The sequence below is a fragment of the Bos indicus genome, chromosome 16 (genome assembly GCF_029378745.1).
Source record: "Bos indicus isolate NIAB-ARS_2022 breed Sahiwal x Tharparkar chromosome 16, NIAB-ARS_B.indTharparkar_mat_pri_1.0, whole genome shotgun sequence".
Lineage (NCBI taxonomy): Eukaryota > Metazoa > Chordata > Mammalia > Artiodactyla > Bovidae > Bos > Bos indicus.
This window is the reverse complement of record NC_091775.1, coordinates 4,423,851-4,446,778: the sequence shown is the minus strand read 5'-3', so window position 1 is coordinate 4,446,778 and position 22,928 is coordinate 4,423,851. Positions and strand designations below refer to the sequence as shown.

The 22,928-nt window shown below is 45.8% G+C and overlaps 1 protein-coding gene across 6 annotated transcripts; it reads left to right on the top strand.

Moving 5' to 3' along the window:
• On the top strand, positions 1-21,541 carry EIF2D (eukaryotic translation initiation factor 2D). 6 transcript variants are annotated; one of them, XM_070767845.1, is made up of 17 exons: positions 115-245; positions 974-1,103; positions 1,182-1,372; positions 3,200-3,283; positions 3,755-3,845; positions 6,536-6,643; positions 8,350-8,588; positions 9,032-9,149; positions 10,786-10,831; positions 11,213-11,316; positions 11,437-11,586; positions 11,955-12,044; positions 12,972-13,067; positions 13,174-13,209; positions 14,313-14,433; positions 19,600-19,774; positions 21,326-21,541. In XM_070767845.1, the coding sequence occupies exons 5-17, from the start codon at positions 3,760-3,762 to the stop codon at positions 21,394-21,396; spliced, it is 1,440 nt and encodes a 479-aa protein (XP_070623946.1). In that variant the 5' UTR covers positions 115-245; positions 974-1,103; positions 1,182-1,372; positions 3,200-3,283; positions 3,755-3,759; the 3' UTR covers positions 21,397-21,541. The 6 variants fall into 6 exon arrangements, 5 of the variants coding, with proteins under 5 accessions (XP_070623945.1, XP_019832163.2, XP_070623944.1 ...); XM_070767843.1 differs by lacking the exon at positions 974-1,103 and having other exon boundaries at positions 6-245; XM_070767844.1 differs by lacking the exons at positions 974-1,103; positions 19,600-19,774 and having other exon boundaries at positions 1-245.
• The last annotated feature ends 1,387 nt before the right edge of the window (positions 21,542-22,928 follow it).

The window sequence follows — 22,928 nt, the reverse complement described above, 5'->3', positions numbered from 1 at the left end:
TTCCCGGCCTTGCCGCTAGAGGCGGCCGCGAAGCTGAGCGGGCCCGGTTTCCAGCCGGGCCGCTTTCCTAGCCGGGCCTCAGCATGGCTGCCCCCAGGGCCGCGGGCCTGGCAGCCGACGTGCGTCCGCTTTCCTGACAGCTCGCGGCGTCTGTGGTCTCCCTCTCTTCCCCAGGCTACTCCAGCGGACATGTTTGCCAAGGCCTTTCGTGTCAAGTCCAACACGGCCATCAAGGGGTCGGACAGGTGAGGGGGAAGAGGGTCCCGTGCCTGCCCACGAGGGCACCCCAGCGTCTCTCGAGCTTGGCCGGCTCGCAGCCTTTCTGTGCTCGGTCAGCCGACCTGGGGTGGAGGCCGAGGGGCACAGCCGGAGAAGGGACCCCAGAGCGGGGCAAGGGTGAGTTAGACATATTTTGAGGGTGAAAATGGGAGAGGAGGCCCGAGTTATCTCCCAGGCTGTCTTTTTTGGGATATTCTACTGAGTTTGAAAGAAACGTAATTCAGGCACCGCGTATTGACTGCAGTCTGTTCAAAGTGTCGTGGATGTTGCAGAAATGAAGGATTACGGGATCCCTCCCCTACTTGGAGCTTTGAGTCCCTTGGGAGAGATTGGACGGGGTACAGAGAACTACAAGTATATGAGAAGTGTCTAGTCACTTCTCATATCTGGCGGGAGAGACACATGGAAGGTGAGGTGAAGTGGATGAGCCATAGGTGGTAACTGTATCTGTTCAGACAGTGTTGCAAAGGCAGATATCACCTTGGGGATTTTAGAACCAGTGTTTTCTAGTTGTCATTCTTGATGCCCTGGTGTATCTGTTTGATCATAAGCTGTTAGATTTGCCAGCCATATATGAGAAAGGGGCAGATCCAAGAGCTATGCGTGGAGTCAGGAAGGCAGGACTGAGTTTCCAGTGGCAGGCTAACTTGGACTGCTCACCGGGTCTCAGTTATTTCTTTCTTTCTTTGTGAAGTGCAAAGACATGCCTCAGGAACATGTGAAAATAGATGAGACACTGGATGAGAAAGATAATGGGATGTTTTGGAAGAGTGTGTGAGAATAGGGCATCATCAACCAGACTTCTTGGTCCTCATGACTTTATAGTAAGTCTTTCTGAGTCCTCAATATTTATTAAAATCTATGCAGGCAGCCTTCATACCAGATATGTGTGCCCTCTGCAGGAGAAAGCTTCGGGCTGATGTGGCAGCTGTTTTCCCCACTCTTGGAACCGATCAGGTCTCTGAGTTAGTGCCTGGAAAGGAAGAGCTCAACATTGTAAAGCTGTATGCTCACAGAGGAGATGCAGTGACTGTGTATGTGAGTGGTGGTAACCCCATCCTGTTTGAACTGGAGAAAAATCTGTATCCAACAGGTATGGCAGTGGCATGGAGATGCCCTTACTGTGGTCTCTGCCTAATACTTGTTTCTCCTTGTTTCTTCCATTAACCTGTCTTCCTTAAAACAAATGAATGCAAAATCTCCCTAAGAATTTTTGTTTGTTTTGCGTCCCTAGAATTGAATCATACAAAACCAGAAACTGCTATAGAATGGAGGGGAAAAAAGGGCTAACACAAAGCAAGGGTTGTTGCCGAGGGAAATGCTAACGTGAAGAAACACTTGTTTCTAGAGGGTTGACTAGGAATGGAGCAGAGGTCTTGAAAAGGGTGGAGTTTCAGTGAAATGAAAGTCGCTTAGTCATGTCAGATCTTTGTGACCCCATGGACTGTTTAGTCCATGGAATTCTCCAGGCCAGATTACTGGAGTGGGTAGCCATTCCCTTCTCTAGGGGATCTTCTGAACCCAGGGATCAAACCCAGGTTTCCTGCATTGCAGGCAGATTCTGTTACCAACTGAGTCACCAAGGAAGCCCAGGAATACTGGAGTGGGTAACCTATGCTTTCTCCAGGTGATCTTTCCAACCCATGAATCAAACCAGGGTCTCCTGCATTGTAGGCGGATTCTTTACCAGCTGAACTACCAGGGAAGCCCCTGAAGTTTCAGGGCATGTAAAACATGTTTCTTAGAACTGCCACTGGTGCACTTTTCTTAAGATACTGAAGAGGTACTATGATGGGAAAGAAGGTGAATTAAACTCCATACCCAGCTGTCTTAGTGATGGACTTTGGTTGAGACATCTCACCAGAATTCTTTCTTATGCTCTCTGTGGCTCTCAGGATTTTGTTGCTTGCTTTCCTCACGGGTCTCACAGAGTCAGTGTCTTTTTCTTTTTTCCTTTCCTGGTGACATCTACTTTGTCCTTTGGGGCTTTTCTTCCTCCCAGCTTGGCTTTAGCAATGCAGTGCGGTTTCTTACCCCAGGCCACCCCTACCTTACCCTACTTTGCTGTTGTACACATACACTCCCTTTTTGTATGTATGTACACATACAAGCCCCTGCTAATGGCTATGGAAACAGAGGGAATAAAAATAATAAATGTGAAAATTTTCAAAATGTCTTATAGGCTGGTGCTCTGGTTTTGGATTACTTGCTTCTGAGGTCGTAAATGAAATCCCTGTTGGGTCTCTGTCCCTACACTGGGACAGTGGATCAGAATCCCCTGTGGCCCTTCTCCTCTGCTCCTGCAGTCCGGGTGAAGCAATAGGTGCCTTCAAGGCTCAAGTGACATCCAGTTTCTTAAGTCTCTGCCTTCTTCAAGGCTGCAGCCTCTTTAAGAAGGGAGTCAGCCCCATGTAAGCTGTATGGAATGTTTCCCACAGGAAAAGGGGCACTTGATTCCCAGAGTAGGGGAAAGGGATACTGGACAGGCAAAAGCAGATGTTCACCTAATCACTAGTTTTAGCCTTACATGTAAATATCCAACTTTAGCAGTTAATCTCTTAAAGCTGCAGTTCACTTCATGTGTGTCTTCCTACCAGTAAAAATGATAACTTCTCAAGATCACATATTGAGAGAAACTACTGCAAAGAACTCAGTATGTAAAGAATCGGATCTCTCGGGCTAAAGGAAGCAAAGATTCTAAAATAAATAGCATGTGACATATAAACTGCTTCACAAACTTGGGGTAACCTACTTTAAAAAAAGAAAGCAGCTTTTTGGACATCCCCCCACAACCCGCTCTCTAGCTTTGAGTTGAGTGTCTTTTCTGTATTTTGATGAACATGGCCTAGTGTTTGGCTTTGCCCATTCCCAGAGGATTGACTCTTGGCAGTAAGTGTTTTCTGACCCTCTCTTTGGACAGTGTATACTTTGTGGTCTTATCCCGATCTTCTACCAACGTTTACAACATGGCCTCTGGTGCTCGAAAAATTGGTTGGGGGAGCAGGTAAGAGTATTTTCTTATATTCTGGATACTGTCTAAAACCTACTTCAAAAAAACCAACTACTTTAATAAGCGTACCCATTTCGTGCATTCATATGAAGAATGGAGTTTCCCCCCATGTCTGTTGCATCTCTCACTTGGCTGCTTCCACAGACTCCCTGGGCCTCAGAGATCCTGCTGTAAGGCTTAAAAAAGATGAGTGACATGAAGTGCCTTGTGAGCCGCCGTTGGCTGTCCTTTAGGTTAATAAGATGACTTGGGGAAACCAGACTCAGATAGATCACGGCAACTAGACCCTCAGCTTGGTCCTTCAGTTTGACCGCTAGCCTCCCAAAGGGTGGTCTGGTACTCAAGCTGCCGCTTTCTATTTTCATTATGAATAATGTAGTTGATAGTTAATGAACATTTATGGACTGAATGAATGAACAATGAAGTAATCTGTGGAATTAGCTGTGATGCTTTTGTTTGCTGCAGATTTGATGCTGCCGGGACTGGTGGTGCCCCCTGCTGGCCTGCCTCAGGTACAGAAGGGTGACCTCTGTGCCGTTGCGTTGGTGGGGAACAGGTACTGTGCGGGTCAGCTGTGCCTCTGGGGGGCAAACTTAGGGAAAACTTGGGAGGGGTGGGAATGACAGCTTCACAGCATGTGGAGAAAGGATTAAAGGAGAAAACAAATTCGTCCTGAAAAATCCCGAGAGTGGAAATGGCAGTGAGCCTGTGGAGTGTGCACACATCTGGGCCAAGTATATTAGTTCCTGCTGCTGCCTTCTCCTTTATAAAATTTACTCTTTTTTCTCATTAAAAAAAATTTTTTTTTAGATTTACAGACAAGTTGCAAAAATAGTACAGAGTCCTGATATACTTCTTACCCAGCCTCTTGTCTTGATAACATCATATATAACCACAGTACAGTTATCAAAACTAAGGAATTAACATTGGTTCAATCCTGTTGACACTATTACAGAGTTTATTCATATTTTCCTGCTTTTCCCACTATGTATATGTATTTAAAGATTTCTTTTGTTCAAGGATCCAGGCTAGGGTGCCACCTGGCATTTAGTTGTCACGTCGTCTTAGTCTCCTGTGATGTTTTCTTGCTTTCCTGCCTTCCATGACTTCAGGACTGTTTTAGTCTGACATCCACATCATCATCATCTTTTAATTATTTTTAATAGATTAATTGAGGGAGATAGAGTTTATATATTGTAAAATTCACCTATTTCAACTGTACAATTCAGTGATTTTTTTTTTAACCTATTTATAGGATGGTTTGGCCATCAGTGCACTAAATAAATACAATTTATTTAAAATTTTATTAAAATTTATTTAAAATAAATTAGGAAATAATCATATGAACAGTTATGAAAAATCAAAACCCACTCACCCCATAATTCTTTTCTCTAGAAGTAACCATTATCATTCTGATGCACAGCTTTCCCAGCCTTCTTCAGTGCATATATACACGTGCATATAAAATGTCTGATGTGGGTTGTGTATGTTTAAAAATACAAACAAACAAACTCTATCCCTAGTATTTTTTCAGTTCAGATCATGTGAACATTGTCCACGTCAGCAAGCACAGATAAGCTGAACCATCTTCCCCGCTGTGGGGTGATGGAGAAGGTCATCTCCCGGTGGACAGTGTGGTTGCCTCTGCTTTGTCACAAACAAGAGCTTCCTAATGCTTCTGGGGACACCAGTGCCGGTGTTTCCCTAAAGCAGATCGTGCACGTGACGATCGTGCATGTCTTCTGTTGCCCTACAAAAACCCTGCTGGTTTTCACTCCACCTGCAGGGTACATGGAGCCTGTTTCCGTACATGCTCCCCGACACTGGATATGATGGGTTATATTCATTTGTGTCATCCTGAACGAAAAGTGACATCTCATTATTTTACTCATTGCCTTTTTGAGGGAGAAGGATTGTAGGCCTTGAGGGTGGGGGGTGGGGGTGTCAGTGTTTAAAGATCTTATTTTTGCTGCTCATAGTCTCCTATTTTCCTTGACCCTTTTGGCACCAAGCGCCTAGAAAGGTTTCCATCCTGTTTACATGTAGCAAAACCTAGCTGTTGAAAAGAATGGTGATATTATTGTTTCCCCCACCCCACACCCAGTATTCTGTCCCAGATAGGAGAAAACGATGGAAATGTGTATTTGGCCGGCTTAGTTTGACGTTTAGAATGTATGTGGGAATGAAGCCTGGGTGGTTTATGGCAGAGGATCAGGCCATATTCGAGACTGAAGATTTTGAGCCCTTCCAAAGGTGGAAGACAAAGACCCTTCTTTTAGGAACTGGGAAAGAAGCCAAATTCAAAGATTCTGTGGCAGGACTGACCCATGGGCACAGTAAGTGAAGCCACCGGATTAGCAGATTTTTTTTTTTGCAGTTCAGGTGTTGGGAATTCAGCCCTTGAATCTTCTCCCCTGGGTCCAGGCAACCTTGCCGGGCTTGTATATTCCCCTGCTGTTCAACAGCTAGACACTGATCCTTATGGGCAGTGTGTGAGCAACACTTGAGTTACACTGGGATGACAGAGATTTGCCATTTGGGCTTTGGGAGTTTTCTGTAGTTATTGTAAATGTGTGGTCTTCTTTTTTTGGATATTATGCACACATTCAGTTCTTAGATGGCTACACAGAGCAAGCCCTGTTACAAGAGCTAACTCAGAAGGAACCTCTATTTGATTCCACACGTCTGTCTTCTCTCTTCCCGGCGGCACTCATCAGGCCTACTTTATGGCGTGGGAAAGACCTCCCTTCTCAACTTGCAAATAGGAAGGCTCTCCCTTTACTTTTTGGCCTTCCTGCATGGCACGTGGGATTTTATTTCCCTGACCAGGGATTGAACCTGCACGAATAATTTATATTTTTGAAATTAAAGAAAGAGAACTTTTAAATATCCTTCTGAGTCCTGTCTGGGTTTGATTTGTAATAGGGATAAAACAGTGATAATATCAGTAGATGAGTTACTTACCCAGGAGGGATATTTGGTCAAGGGATTTTTGAAAGTCGTGTGTGTGTGTGTGTGTGTGTGTGTGTGTGTGTGTGTGTGTGTGTGTATTAGTAGCTTAGTCGTGTCTGGCTCTTTGAAAGTCATGTTTATAGGTAATTTGAAGAGGATTGAGACTGCACTGTTTTCGTTCTGTGGTATAAGTGGGTGCTTCAGGTTTGCAGCCGTGGTGCTTTGAGCACGTGAGAAAGCCGGTCTGGCGGGCGCCCTCCTGGAAGCCTTTCCTGACCCTTGTCTCCTCCTCAGAGCCCCCGTTGCCGTCGGAGTCGCCGCCATGTCGACAGCTGAGATGCTGGCCTCGGGTCTGAAGGGAAGGGGCTTCTGTGTGCTCCACAGCTACCAGGACCACTTGTGGTGGGCTCAGTCTTTCTTCTGTTTTATGGGGAAGCTGGGTGGGTGCAGAGAGCCCAGGGCCTGGGTTCAGAAGTGAGGGTTTTGGTCTCTGTCATGTCCTCAGTTGCTGGGCAGACATTAATTTCCCCGCTCAACGTGAAGAAAAGACTTTTTTCCTTTTTAGAGAGGAAATTACAGAGAACTGTAATTATTTTCTAGGTAAATTATTCTCTCAGCGCAGCGATGTCTTTAGTTTTATAGCACCGGTCCATCTGGCCTTCTCTGCCGTGTACATTCAGGCATCTTCTGGCCCCATGACGAGGGCTCAGAAGTTCTCACGTCTGAATCCAAATCAAAGCAGAGTAGCTCCCCAGGCTCCCGGGTGATAATCTGGTTACTGTTATGTTGTTTAAGTTGTACATTTTGGATTTCCTCATGACGGAAGTTGCCCTTTCTCACTGTTACCTTTGCTCTCTGGAACTGTATCAGAGCTTATTTTCTGGTTATTTTCTTGTCCTTCAACCAAAATAGTAAATAGGGCTCTTCTCAAAAGCAGCGTACCCGGTCCTTTGGCCAAGTGTTGTGGCCTTTTGGTATAGATTTACCCGTGACATTTTTAGTCAGTCTTCGAGTTAGTCATTTTACAAGTATCAGCCAGACCCTGCTTTGCTGGAGGTACAGCCTCATCCGTCTGGGTCTCAGCAGATGTTTGCAGGCTGCTTACTCACGAGCTTCCAGTTCCTTGTTTTCTGTCAGTGTGAGAAATTAAGATCTTGTTGTCTGAATCGTTTTGTGAGCAGCTGCCTCATCTCCCATCCTCCCACTTTTTGAAAATACTCTCAGTATTTACATGATCAGAATCGCCTGAACGTGCCCTCTGGCCTCACTGTCAGCCTCATTAAAAGCCTTGCTGCAGCTGTTAGTAAACTTAGTTTGACTTGCATAATCTTAGTTAAGGTAAAGCTTTTTGGGTGTACCATCCTGTCTTCAGAAGGCTTAATGGCATAGAACCATTGTAATCTCTACTCTGCAGGTTAGGGTGATTTTTTTTTTTTTAATTGAGGTATAGTTGATTTCCAGTGTGTTACTTTCAGGTGTACAGCAAAGTGATTTTAGTGATCACTAGTACATCTAGCGATTCCAGATACAGATATGTACATACATCTTCTTTTTCAAATCCTTTTCCATTAAAGTTTATTATAAGATACTGAATATAGTTACCGTGCTCTCCAACAGGTCCTTGTCATTTATCTGTTTTGGATTGCATTCTGGTTTAACACAGAAGGTTTTGTAATACACCTTGGGTTTGTATTTCACCACTGGTACTACAGATGCATTTGCAATCTTAATTTTGTTATTTAATTCAAAGTGGTTTTATTTTTAACTCATATGAAGGGAATACTTTTGGAGGAGGGGGGCTTCTATGTAAATATATTTTCTTTAATTTTTCTCTGTCCCTGAATTCCTGTTAATATTATTAGTATTCCTTTGGGATAAGGAGGAGGCAAGAATTCCTCTCCCCATTTCAGACATGAGGAAACTGAGGCATGGGACTTCTCTGGGCTCAGAATTGAAAACAGAGTTGAGACGCACGCCCAGGCTCTCTGGCTGCTCCCGGACACCCCTGCCTGTGACTCTCATTCTCCCTGGACCCCCGCTGGCCCCCTGACCAGGGTTGGAGAGTGTGGTGGCCGCCGCTCAGTGTTTCTGACATGAGGTTTTTGCAGGCGATCTGGAGACAAATCCAGTCCACCGTCCATTGCCCCACTGGCTCTGAATCCCCCGGATCTCAGTGAAGGAAAGGGATGTGTCAAAGCTGACACTGCCCTGCAGGGTGCCATGAGGCAGCTGACCCTGGAGGAGGAGGTCCAGCAGAGGTGTGAGGAGAAGTCCCCATCAGAAGCCACGGAAGACCCCGGCCCTGGGGGCCTGCACGTGGACCCCATGGACAGCAAGACCCTTCAGGGTACAGCTCTGGGGGTGGAAGGTCCGCTCTCCCGGCGCAGGAGGCTGACGTGTGCTGTGCTGCTTCTGACCAGGCCTCTGGGGGGGAGGGAGACACCCTGGCTTTGGTCAGGGAGGTGCCCAGCGCTTTGCTGTCTCACCTCGGAGTCTTTCCCACATGAGTCACGTTTCCCCGGATCTCTGTGGGCCCAGCTGCACAGCCGGTCAGGGTTTCTCCAGCTCTGACTTCTCTGTCAGAGAAGCGTTGAGTCTGGCCAGGTGGGACCCTGAGACCTGCTGCCTCCTCTGGGGTCAGCCCTCTGCGGAGGCTCCATGTTCTGGAGAGTCTAGGTGCTTTGGCGCCGGGCAGCAGGCTCCCTCAGAACCCGGGGGTGAGGAGAGGGTGTCATCGCGCAGGCCTCTACATCCCTCCGGAAGGATGAGGTTCTCCTGTTCTCCTTGCAGAGCAAATGGACGAGCTGCTGCAGACGTGCTTCTTGCATGCTTTGAAGTGCTACGTCAGAAAGGCTGACCTCCCTTTGCTCACCAGCACTCTCCTGGGCAGCCATATGTTCTCCTGCTGGTACGGAGGGTCTTGGGGGTGGGAGGCAGGGGGGCCCTCTCCTGCTCCTCAGTGGTCAGATGGGACACGGCCGACGGGGGGGGGGGGGGTTGTCTGAGGAGCATGATGTGGAAAGCGGGATGTGGAGGGTTCATCTGGCAGATACTGAGTTTTAAAAGCTTAAATGTGAGCCAGTGAAAGGATGCTGAGGAAATGAGGCTAAAATTCCCAAGGTGCTCTGAGCCCCGCCTCTGCTCTGGTGAAGCTGGGCTGTCTCGCAAATTGGGCAGTATGTCCCGTCCAGGAAGTGTCCTGGGGCAGCCTGCTTGTCTGAAAGTCCAATCCCCTCATGCTTTTCTGAAGGTGGGCTGGATGAGCTTGTATCAGAAGGAAGAGTTGGTGTGAACCTCCCACCCTAGCCCCAAATGCAAGCCACCAGCAGAGGGAGTATTATTATGTGTGGATTACTTCTGGACTTTGAAGCTGGGCGCGCAAGCCAGCTCCCCAGGGTGTTGAAACAGGGTGGATTTGAACCTGTAACCAGGCTTCTTAGCGCCCTCATTCCCAACACTTGTAAGGTTGCCATCAAGATGAAATAGCCTGACATTTCATAAGCAACTAGTGAATATTACCATGTCAGGAGATTTGCTTATTGATTTTCACCCTAAGTCTGACCTTCTTTCTTTTTGAGAATTTTGCTCTTTTTTTTTTTTTTTAATGATTTTAAGGTGAATCTCTTCCTCTTCATGTGAGCTTCTTTAAGGCATTCTATACAAGCGTGAGATCTGGAGTGTGTGGCAGGATACTTGGTAATTTGTCCTGACCTTGCTGGGTTGCAAGTAACTGGGAAAAGGGATCCTGGAATATTCTCTAGGATAGAGGTACTTAACCTGGGATGGGTTCTAGAAAGGATCCCTATGAATCCAAACTGCTATTGCTTATCACATATTCAGAGAAGATGTACGTTCTAAGGAGCCTTCATTAGGGACTTCTCCTCCAGAACTAATAGCTGCGGGGTAGAGGCTCCAAGCTTTTTCGATAAAGAATCAGATAGTAATTATTTTAGGCCCTACAGTCTCTCCTACAGCTGTGCACGTCTGCCACTGTGGCCTTGATGCAGCCGTAGATGGTAGATGAACGGGTGTTGCCGGATTTGGTCTGCAGGATGTAGTTTGCCAAATCCTGTAGTTTGCCTAACCCTGGCTGCCACAGTGAGCTTGGTGTTAGAAAGACTCACCTGGAGGTGAAACTTCTGAGGACACAGAAGATCGTCTAGTTTGAGAGGAATCTAAAATTGTATCCAGTACAGTAGCCATGAGCCATATGTGGCTATTTAAAATTAAACGAAATTTAAAATATATTTCCTCAGTCACATTAGTCACATTTCAAGTGCTTAATATCCACATGTGGCCTGTGGCCACCACGTTGATAGCAGAGAACATTCCCTCTTCACAGGAAGGTGTGTTGGACAGCAAGGGTCTAGAGTGTCTGAAGTCTTTACCTCTTTCTGATGCTGCCACCAAGTAGAAAGTTCTGGAACAGCGGCCTCTTCCCAAGCATCCTGGAGGAAGGCTGAGGAAACGGCCTCCTCTCAGCGTCAGGCAGGTCTCACCCTACTGCTTTGTTAGCTTAACTTGCCTTTTCCATCTGCCATCAGCCCCGAAGGACGACAACTGGACATAAAGAAGTCAAGCTACAAAAAGGTAAGTGGGTCCCTTCTCTGCACGCCCGCACAGGGAGCTGTGTAGGGCATTCATGGCGTGAGCTGGTTGACGTGGGGAAGCCCTGTCTGAGGGCTGATGCTAGAGTTAAGCTTTTTGATTCCAGGTATAGTGGGGTAAGAAAGCTCTCCCGGGGCTGAGGCAGTTGGGTGGGCACCCACTCCCCTCTCTCCCTCCCAGCCCTTTATACCCAGTCTGAGTTCCGAAGGGCTTCACCCGTTAGTCCCCAGCCCTCAGGACGAGGACAGGGACTGTCCCACGTCCCCCCCAGGCCCTGCCTGGATCGGCGTCCGGCACATCGTAGGCGCTCAGCGCGTGTGCGGAGTCGATGAGGCCCCCTACCGCTGGCGCTCTCTCCCTTAGCTCTCTAAGTTCCTGCAGCACATGCAGCAGGAGCAGATTATACAGGTGCAGGAGCTGAGCAAAGGGGTGGAGAGCATTGTGGCCGTGGACTGGAAGCACCCGAGGTGAGTGCCGGGGGCCTGCTCACCGCAGCTCAGCTGGCCCCGGGGCACCTGGGCCAGGACTGCGGAGCTCGGAGACACTAGTATAAAATGTGTTTTTTCTTTCCTTCTGCTGGGTTTCAGGATCACATCTTTCGTCATACCCGAGCCCTCCCCGACCTCCCAGACAATCCAGGAGGGTAGCAGGGAACAGCCCTATCACCCTCCAGATATAAAACCCCTCTACTGTGTCCCAGCCAGCATGACCCTGCTCTTCCAGGAGTCTGGCCACAAGTGAGTTTTCAGAGAGCAGCCCTTCTCTTGCCTGCTTGGTGTTCTGGCCTATAACCCTCTCAGCCTGAGTAGTGCTCTTCTGTGACTGGCAAAACCTGCTCTGCCCTCTCCTCCCCCTCCCCTCAGACCCAGCTTCAAGCCTCCTTCCCCTGGGCAGGGTCTCCGGACTCAGTGAGCGAGAGAGTAGGTCTCTCCCTTTTCTACCTGTGACGAGTCTTCACGGCCCTGCGGGCCTCAGGCAGGAGAAGGGAAGAATGCAGAGCTCGAGAAGCCGAGGACAGCGCCCTGCTGAGCAGGGAGTGAGTCTTGCTGTTTGCGGTTTGTCCCCCAGCACAGCCTGAGTAACCTCCTGGTCGCTTCTCACCCAGGAAAGGGAGTGTCCTGGAGGGCAGTGAGGTCCGAACATTCGTCATCAACTACGCCAAGAAAAATGACCTGGTGGATGCAGACAACAAAAAGTGAGTGGATGAGGAGGAGGGCTTGCCCTGTGTCTTTCCACACTCACCTTCAGCAGATGTGGGGGGTGGCTGGGAGGGCGGGGTGCAAGGGATCTCAGCCTTCTAGAAATAATGAAGGCCAGTGGTTTCTAAACCACAGGCTGTGGACAGTGAGAGTTGTAGCTAGGGTAGTCAGATCCATATACACCATCCACACTGACTGCAGCCTGAAGAAGCATCATCTCATATGTATCTTGGGGTTTCCCCGGTGATTCAGTGGTGAAGAATCCACCAGCTGGTGCAGGACACCCAGGTTCGATCCCTGGGTCGGGAAGATCCCCTGGAGGAGGAAATGGCAACCCACTCCAGTATTCTTGCCTGGGAAATCCCACGGACAGAGACTTCTGGCAGCCTGCAGTCCATAGGGTTGCAAAGGAGTTGGGTATGACTTAGTGACTAAACAACAAGAGTGACCTGAACATGTGTATCTGCCGTTGACTGTCAAATGCAGGTGCTATTGTGAGGAACAAAAGGCAAACTTCAGAAAATTTTACCAAAGCCATCTTAGCTTTATGGTGTTTTCTATTTTCCTAGTAGGTGGATACAGAAGGTAAACCACTAAATGAGTGTGCCATTAATTTTTTTGTTGTTGTTAATTACAAAAGACACCCTCGTGATCCAAAAGTTGGGAACTACTGGCTTCATCATGGTTAGTTAATAACATAATTGAGCCAGGGATCCCAGTGTTCGCATTTTTTTCCCCATACCACTTTGCCATCCACTGCCTACTTCTCCTTTATTCTAGGAAAGCCTGTGTACCTCCCATCCAGAGAATACGTTGCATCCTGGACTGTGAACCCCTAATTGGTTCCAATAATCCTGGTTGACTGTGAACAACACATGAGAGATGAATCCTGGGGCTACTTATTGCTTCTTGTTTCCCTTTAGTCTCGTGAAATTGGATCCCATCCTCTGTGACTGCATCTTAGAGAAGGATGAACAGCACACAGTCACGAAGCTTCCGTGGGACAGTCTCCTGGGCAGGTAGTGGGGATTGGCAGCCCCTCTCCAGCATTGCCATCCCTTCCCCTTGACGTCTGTCACGGCGGACGTCAGGATCGTCACTGTCATCGTCTCTTCCGTCCCATAGTTCACACTGTGTCAGTCTGCATAAACACAGGCATGGGTAATTCTGACGTGGAGGGTCTTTGGGACGATTTGGGCCAACACAATATAGAAGAGAAGGAGAGAGGAAAAGAACATTAATTGAAAGTAAGAACTTCAAAAAGAGAAACAAAAAGAAAGTGGGAGTGGGGATGGGGATTGTCTTAAAGTCAGTCTTTTCAAAGGAAGGATTCTTATACCTTTTGTTTTCCATGGAACCAAAACCGAAAATAATTTATATCAGGAGTTAGCAAGCTATTGCCTGTGGGCCACATCTGGCCTGCTACCTGTTTTTGTGAATAAGGTCTTATTGGTGCACAGCCACACCCATTTGTTTACATAATATCTACTCTGTGTTCTTGCTAAATGGCAACGTGGAGTAATTTCAACAGAGACCATATGGCTGTTAAAGCCTAAAATATTTACCATCTGGCTTTTTATAGAAAAAGTTTGTCTCTCCCAATATATATGCTAGCAAAAGAAAATCTGATTAGACAAAAGGTAGAAATTCCTTTTGGTAAAGGCGTCTAGAAAAGGTACATGATTGGAACCTGTCAGCAATGCGAAGTTGTGCTTTATCCGGCTGGGTAAGGTAGAGTCTTGAGACAGAAATCTGCCACAAGGCTGCTGGGCAGATTTTCAGAAGGCCAGACCTGTGGACAGTTTCCAGGGGCTCATCTCAGATGTCCCCTTCCCTGAGTTGGTGGGTCTCCACTGCAGCTGCATGTTGGGGAGCTTAACAGTTACCTTCCTTGAGAGCCTTCTTGTAGCACAGAGAACTCCACTCGGTGCTGTGCGGTGGCCTAAATGGGAAGGAGGTCCAAAACAGCGGAGGTGCTTGTATTCGCATGGCTGATTCAGTTTGCTGTGCTGCTGAAACTGACTCAGCAGTGTAAAGCAGTTACAGTAGCACAGTTTAAAAAAATGGATCTTCATGATCAGAGTTTCTGACTCAGTTGGTCTGGGGTGGAGCTCCCTAGTTGATTTGCATGATTCCACTCTGCAGCCAGAGGCGAGCCACTGCCTGCAAGATCGGCTTCCATCTAGCCGCCCGCTGGGTGTGAGCTGTGAGGAAATGGCTTCTGCTGGCTTTATCAGCCTCCAACTCGTTAACTCCCATTTCAGATGTTTGGAAAAATTGCAGCCTGCCTATCAAGTGACCTTTCCGGGACAGGAGCCCATTGTGAAGAAAGGCAGGATCTGCCCAATTGACATCACCCTAGCACAGAAAGCTTCCAACAAAAAGGTAATTTTTAAGAGATAACAACGTTTGAAGATGGTGATTTAATCTTCCTGCTAAGTTCTAGTCTCTCTAATGTGATTGGAGATTTTTAAATTGGCCTCAAACACCTCAAAAGTTGTTTAGGAAACACCCATGTTTGTGTGACTGGGCTGGGTTCTGTGTAAAACAGGTGAAGCTGACCCCCTCCCTCACTGTCCTCTAGGATTTTGTGCTAGGAAACTTGCTAGAGCCTGGTTCTGAAAGTAAACAGGATCTTATATTTACTTTTTCCTTAGAACTCTGGTATGGGCCTTCAGCCCTTCTCTTTCTGTTGGCTCTTGGGCCTTGTTCAGTGAAAATAACTGGTAAAGAATTGCTGAAGAACTGAACGTGTTTAGCTTGGCAACACAGTTGTAAGAACAAATTACATCTGTCCTCAAATATGTGAAAAGCTGTCCTTGGGAAAAGGACTGCGTTTACTTTGTCTGTCTTGAGAAGACAGAAATAGGATTATTGGGTAGAAATCCCAAAAGACAGACTCTAGAAGTGTGTGGTTACGAGTGTAGGCTTTGAGAGTACAAACTGGATTCCAGTGCGGCTTTGCCTTGCTGCTTGACTTCGAGCACGATACTTCATGTCGTTTTTGCCTGAGTTTCCTTATATGAAGAATGGGGATAATACCTACCTCATAAGGCACTGTGAGGGTCAAATGAAGGAATAGAAGGTGAAATATTTACAATACTCCTTGGCATATAAACGTTCAAGAAATGAGAACGAAGTGATGATAAGTTTAATAATTACCAATAGCCACCATTTCTTGAATATATAATTATATACAGTGATGGTTTTGTTTTTATGTTAACAAGAGCTCTTATCTCTTAGAGATACATACTGAAATATTTGTAGATGAGATTTCTAGAAGGATTTGCTTTAAAATAACATAGGAATGCAGGTGGGTGGGGATATAGATGAATCAGGGTTGGTCATGAGTTGTAAATTCTTGGAATTGGTGATGGGTACATGGGGCTCATTGTACTCTTCTAGTTTTATTTATGTTTTAAATTCTCTATTGAAAATTTTTTAAAAAACTTTAGAAAAAGCATATATACGAGAAGGAAATGACAACCCACTCTAGTATTCTTGCCTGAGAAATCCATGGACAGAGGAGCCTGGTAGGCTATGGCCTATGTGGTCGCAAAGAGTTGGGCACAACTTAGCAACTTAACAAACAAAAAAAAGTATATGTTCTATATGAGATAGAGTATCTGTCCCACTAAATATAATGTGTAACGTATACAGGCACACCTTGTTTTATTGTGCTTCTTTTTATTATGCTTTGCTGACAGTGTTTTTTTTTTCAAATTGAAAATTGCTTGTGGCAATTTTGTGTCAAGCAAGTCTGATGGTGCCATTTCACCAGCAGTGCTCACTTCTTGTGTCTGTATCACATTTCAGTAACTCCTGCAATATTTCAGACTTTTTCATTATTATTTGTTATGATGATTTGTGACCATGATCTTTGATGTTACTATTGTGAAAAAGATCACAACTCATTGAAGGCTCAGGTGATGAGTGCACTTTTTACAAATAAAGTATTATTAAATTAACGTATATACTTTGTTTTTTAACATATAACGTTATTGTACAGTTAACAGTATAGTGAAATCATAACTTTTTAAAGATATTTTGTTGAAGTACATTTGATTTACAACGTTGCTTTTAATTTCTGCTGAATACAAAGTGATTCACTTTTATATATATATATATATATATAGGCTTTTTCATATTCTTTTCCATTATGGTTTATCCCAGGATATTGAATTTAGTTCTCTGTACTATACAGTAGAAACTTGTTCTTTATCCATCTTGTATACACTAGTTTGCATCTGCTAATCCCAGACTCCCAGTCCTTCCCTTACCCTCCCTCTTCCCCTTTGGCAGCCACAGTTCTGTTCTCTGTGTCCGTGAGTCTGTTTCCGTGTCTTCAGTTCAGTTCAGTCGCTCAGTCATGTCCGACCCTTTGCGACCCCATGAACCGCAGTCCTCCAGGCCTCCCTGTCCATCACCAACTCCCAGAGTTCACTCAGACTCATGTCCATTGGGTCGGCGATGCCATCCAGCCATCTCATCCTCTGTCGTCCCCTTCTCCTCCTGCCCCCAATCCCTCCCAGCATCAGAGTCTTTTCCAATGAGTCAACTCTTTGCATGAAGTGGCCAAGTGCTGGAGTTTCAGCTTTAGCATCATTCCTTCCAAAGAAATCCCAGGGCTGATCTGCAGAATGGACTGGTTGGATCTCCTCGCAGTCCAAGGGACTCTCAAGAGTCTTCTCCAACACCACAGTTCAAAAGCATCAGTTCTTCGGCACTCAGCTTTCTTTATAGTCCAACTCTCACATCCATACATGACTACTGGAAAAACCATAGCTTTGACTAGACGGACCTTTGTTGGCAAAGTAATGTCTTTTCTTTTTAATATGCTAAGTTGATCATAACTTTCCTTCCAAGGAGTAAGCGTCTTTTAATTTCATGGCTGCAATCACCATCTGCAGTGATTTTGGAGCTCCCCCAAATAAACTCCACCTCTGTTTCCACTGTTTCCCCATCTATTTGCCATGAAGTGATGGGACCAGATGACATGATCTTAGTTTTCTGAATGTTGAGTTTTAAGCCAACTTTTCCACTCTCCTCTTTCACTTTCATCAAGAGGCTCTTTAGTTCTTCTTCACTTTCTGCCATAAGGGTGGTGTCATCTGCATATCTGAGGTTATTGATATTTCTCCTGGCAATCTTGATTCCAGCTTGTGCTTCATCCAGCCCAGCATTTCTCATGATGTACTCTGCATATAAGTTAAATAAGCAGGGTGACGATATACAGCCTTGACGTACTCCTTTTCCTATTTAGAACCAGTCTGTTGTTCCATGTCCAGTTCTAACTGTTGCTTCCTGACCTGCATACAGATTATTTCTCAAGAGGCAGGTCAGGTGGACTGGTATTCCCATCTCTTTCAGAATTTTCCACAGTTTATTGTGATCCACACAATCAGAGGCTTTGGCATAGTCAATTAAGCAGAAATAGTTGTTTTTCTGGAACTCCCTTGCTTTTTCCATGGTCCAGCGGATGTTGGCAATTTGATCTCTGGTTCCTCTGCCTTTTCTAAAACCAGCATGAATGTCTGGAAGTTCACGGTGCACGTATTGCTGAAGCCTGGCTTGGAGAATTTTGAGCATTACTTTACTAGCGTGTGAGATGAGTGCAATTGTGCGGTAGTTTGAGCATTCTTTGGCATTGCCTTTCTTTGGGATTGGAACGAAAACTGACCTTTTCCAGTCCTGTGGCCAATGCTGAGTTTTCCAAATTTGCTGGCATATTGAGTGCAGCACTTTCACAGCATCATCTTTTAGGATTTGAAATAGCTCAACTGGAATTTCATCACCTCCACCAGCTTTTTTGTAGTGATGCTTTCTAAGGCCCACTTGACTTCACATTCCAGGATGTCTGGCTCTAGCTGAGTGATCACACCATCCTGATTATCTGGGTCATGAAGATCTTCTTTGTAGAGTTCTTCTGTGTATTCTTGCCACCTCTTCTTAATATCTTCTGCTTCTGTTAGGTCCATACCATTTCTGTCCTTCATTGAGCCCATCTTTGCATGAAATGTTCCCTTGGTATCTTAAGAGATAATTTTATCGAAGAAATCTCTAGTCTTTCCCATTCTATTGTTTTCCTCTATTTCTTTGCACTGATCACTGAGGAAGGCTTTCTTATTCTCTCTTTGTTATTCTTTGGAACTCTGCATTCAAATGGGTATATCTTTCCTTTTCTCCTTTGCTTTTGGCTTATCTTCTTTTCACACCTATTTGTAAGGCCTCCTCAGACAGCCATTTTGCTTTTTTGCATTTCTTTTTCTTGGGGATGGTCTTGATCCCTGTCTCCTGAACAATGTCATGAACTTCCATCCATAGTTCATCAGGCACTCTGTCTATCAGATCTAATCCCTTGAATCTATTTCTCACTTCCACTGTATAAGGGATTTGATTTAGGTCATACCTGAATGGTCTAGTGGTTTTCCCTACTTTCTTCAATTTAAGTCTGAATTTGGCAATAAGGAGTTCATGATGTGAATCACAATCAGCTCCTGGTCTTGTTTTTGCTGACTGTATAGAGCTTCTCCATCTTTGGCTGCAAAGAATATAATCATTCTGATTTCAGTGTTGACCATCTGGTGAAGTCCACGTGTAGAGTCTTCTCTTGTGTTGTTGGAAGACGGTGTTTGCTATGACCAGTGCGTTCTCTTGGCAAACCGATATTAGTCTTTGCCCTGACTCATTCCGTACTCCAACTCCAAATTTGCATGTTACTCCAGGTGTTTCTTGACTTCCTACTTTTGCATTCCAGTCCCCTATAATGAAAAGGACATCTTTTTTTGGTGTTAGTTCTGAAAGGTCTTGTCGGTCTCCATAGAACCGTTCAAGCTTCTTCAGCATTACTGGTCAGGGCATAGACTTGGATTACTGAGATTTGTTCTTTTTTATGGCTGAGTAATATTCCATGTGCCACATCTTTATCCGTTCATCTGTTGTGGGTTGTTTCCATGTTTTGGCTGTTGTAAATAACACTGGTATGAGCATAGGGGTACATTTGTCTTTTTGAATTACAGTTTTGCCTGGATATATGCCCAGGAGTGGAATGACTGGATTATATGGTAGTTCGGTTTTTAGTTTTTTGAGAAACTTTCATACTGTTCTCCATAGTGGCTGTACCAATTTATATTCCCACCGAGAGTGTAAGAGGATTCCCTTTTCTCCACACCCTCTCTAGCATTCATTATTTGTAGAATTTAATGATGGCCATCGCGACTGGTGTGAGGTGGTACATTATTGTAGTTTTGATTTGTATGAGAATGTAACTTTTATATGCACTGGGAAACCAAACAATTCATGTGACTCATTTTACCGTAATATTGGCTTTATCATGGTGGGTCTGGAATCGAACCCTCAGAATCTCTGAGGTATTCCTGTCTTGGATGGGGTAAAAAGAAAACGTCAATTTAGAAGCACAAAAATTATTTGGATGAATAGATATGGTTGTAGGGATGGTGAGCATAGGGTGAGGAGGCTGCAGAGGCCCCGGAAGGTTTCTGGGGGTGGGCACGTGGTCTGTACCCACCGTCAGTCTTTTCTCTTGCCCAGGTGACCGTGGTCCGGAACTTGGAGGCCTATGGCCTGGACCCGCGCTCAGTGGCTGCCACCCTCCAGCAGCGATGCCAGGCTAGCACCACCGTCACTTCTGCCCCGGGGCTCAAGGACAGCGTGCAGGTTCAGATCCAGGGCAATCAGATCCACCACCTTGGCCGGCTGTTGCTCGGTGAGCATCCCCCCTGAAGAAGCAGAGACGTTAGTCTTACTTGGCAAAGATCTTCCTACCAATTAAAGTCACTCTAGTGAGTTTACCATATGCATAGCTTTAGCAGCCAGCAAGAGGTGGAGCTAATGTTTGCCCTTTGTCTTTTAGCCCCCAGATTCAATGTTTTATCCACCATCCTAGTAGAGAAGTTTTCTTTCTGGTTTTCCTTTTTTATAAAACATGTGTTGAGCACTCAGCCTTTGCTAGGCGCTTTGCTGGGCTTTTTGCAGGCTTGATGCTGAAGAACCGTTTCTGTTGTGCAGATGAGGAAACAGGGTCAGTACTTTGTACTGAGATAATTCAGCTGCTCAGTGCTGTAGTTGGGCTTCCAACCTTGATTTGCAGAATAAACTCTTTAAGTTCAATAAGCAAGACCCACCCAGTCCAGCCCCATCTTCCTCCACCTTCTCTGGCAGGTCCCTGACTCCCAGGCCAGGCCTCAGCCACGCTGCTCTCCGTGCTCTTCCCCGCGTGCACCCCAGTGGTCACCCCTGGCTGCTTCCCTCCGTGTAGTCCCCTAGCCTCGAATGGCTCTCGTGGCCTCTCGCAGCCTTAATTAAGGCTCATCGGCCCAGCTCAGGGGCCACAGGAAGCCTGTCTAAGAACATGTCCCATTTTAAAATGTTCTGTTTCCTTAAATTGACATTTAAAAACCTGCTAACATAGCACTTTCCAATTGTGTTTATATTTCTGATTAGTGTCTACAACAGGGCTGATTTATTCTGCTGTCTGAATTCCCTGTTAGAATGAGCATCTTGAATCAGAGACCTTACCTTTTTCATTCCCAAGGTCTGGCACATAGTAAATGCTCAGTAAGCAAACTTACTTTATGATCTCAGGCAGTACCCAGCAGTTAACTTTTAGAGCTGCACCCCTTTAAGTGAAGGTCCCCATGTGAAATACAGAGGAGAAGACAAACACAGCTGAACTCAGACATACGCATTCTCGCTTGTGAGAGAATCACAAATGCCTGAAGCACACCCGGAAAGTCCTTAGCAACATGAAAGTTGCTGAAGGACTTCAGCCTCGAGGTGTGAGGATGTGTGGTCCATCCCGCAGGGGTTGACTGTGAGCTGAGTGTGGAAGGGCAGGTCGAGTGATGGAAACGGTTTGGACTGAGGTTCAATGGCGGGCGTGAACAGTGGGGCGGGAGGGCCAAGAGGCAGCTCTGCAGCTGGGGCCCTCGGTGTGTGTGCTGAGTCGCTTCAGTCTTAGTCCACTCTATGCGGCCCCACAGACTATAGCCCACAGGCTCCTCTGTCCATGGAATTCTCCAGACAAGAGTACTGGAGGGGGTTGCCATTTCCTTCTCCAGGGGATCTTTCAAACCCAGGGATCGAACCCACGTCTCTTAACGTCTCCTACACTGGCAGGCGGGTTCCTTACTGCTTGTGCCACCTGGGGACCTTGGAGATCGAGGCAAAGGAGGGTCATTGTAGACCGAGGGGAAGGGGTGGGCAGGAGAGAGCGTGTGCAAACCTCACTGAGGAGTTTCTGCCTTTTGGATTGTAGAAGAGTATCGGCTTCCTCGAAAACACATCCAAGGCCTGGAAAAGGCCCCTAAACCTGGCAAGAAGAAATGACAGACTCTTGTTTCATGTGGTTGATCCAGTGGAAATCCAGGCTCTGGGCTGGTAACTTATATGAGTATTTTGTTTTTGCAAATTAAAAAAAAATATATATATATATGTAATTCTTTACTAAAATAAATTTTTATTCTAATCAGAATTGGATTCCCTTTTGTTTCTTCCACTTAGCTAAACTGTTGTACTGAGTTTTCAGGTTCAAAGCTGTTTGAAAGGAGCACTAGACGCTGCTCCTTGCGTTCGTGTGGCTTCAGTCATTTGGTGTGAACTCTGCCTTCAAGCCCCACAGCCCATCCAGAGCTCAGGGCCGGGGAGCCTGCCTGTCTTTAAAGTCCTTCTACCAAATATTCAGTAACCTCTTGCTATTCTTACTACCTAATTAACCTCCTAGCCCCAAAATCATTCCTTCAGATATCTAAAGGGCTATTTGTATGTTTATATTTTTCATCATTCAAAAGAAGGAACAGTTCTCTCTTCCTTGAGCAAAGTCTAGGCTAGACCAGAAATAAACAGTGAAAGCACATTAAGACCTGGGTTTCCACACAACAGTAAGTTTCCCTCAATACTGAAAATAGCTGTGGGTTGTGATATGGCTACAGGATAGATGACTTTGCCACAGTTAAGAGTCTTAATCAACTAATGCTTTCTTTAGCCCCAAACTTCTTCACCTGGGGCTCACAGACAAAGTGTTCAGAGAGTCCACGGAGTTCTCTGAAATAGTGCACAAGATTTTGTATGACCATTTTCCTAAAAGAGGTTACCATGCTTTTGTCCAGTTCCCAGCTGAATCATGTGAAAAGATTCAGACCCCTGCTGTGGTCCCTGCTCAGTCTGACAGTCACCAGGGGCCTCCTTGTGCAATAGGAAGGAGAAGGGCTGAGCCGAATCACTGCAGAGTTACCTGCTTTTTACCATTAAAAAAAAAATAAAATTACACTTCAGTTTACTTTTTTTCTTGCTCATCTTGTTTTTTTTTTAAAACCAAGATAAAGACTTGAAAATACCCATAATATTCACAAATTCCCCACCTGGGGCTTGAATAAGAAGAAAGGAATGAATATAAAAATGTCTGTGAGGTCCCTTGCCTTTTGTTATGAGGCTCTGAATAATTGGTCTTTTCACTGCTGACTCACTGTAAGTAAACTGCGTCATTTTACTGATCTGCTCTGTTAACATAAGCATATGAAACCGAAAAAGATTCTAGAAATTGACCCCAAACAAGATTCTGTTCCAATAGAACCCTTGGACAGACAGAGTTTGATCTGTGGGAGTTAGAGTAGTGGTGAAATGTCCTCGTATGAATACAAATAACACAGGGAACGTTTGGTGGTGGTGGAGTCGCTCAGTCGTGTCCGTCTCTTGCGACCCCACGGACTGAAGCCCGCCAGGCTTCTCTGTCCCTAGGATTCTCCAGGCAGGAGTACTGGAGTGGGCCATTTCCTTCTCCCAAGGTTCTCTCACAGACATGATTTGTTAGCACAACCTTGGAGGGACTGGAGGCTGAGTTCTATCTTGCCTTGTTCACCCCT

Bases quoted from the DNA above. Each gene is read 5' to 3' on its own strand.
- EIF2D (XM_070767843.1), top strand. From the start codon at position 190: ATGTTTGCCAAGGCCTTTCGTGTCAAGTCCAACACGGCCATCAAGGGG. The intron at 11,587-11,954 runs GTGAGTTTTCAG...CTTCTCACCCAG, and splicing joins TTCCAGGAGTCTGGCCACAA to GAAAGGGAGTGTCCTGGAGG. The intron at 14,434-19,599 runs GTAATTTTTAAG...TCTCTTGCCCAG, and splicing joins AGAAAGCTTCCAACAAAAAG to GTGACCGTGGTCCGGAACTT.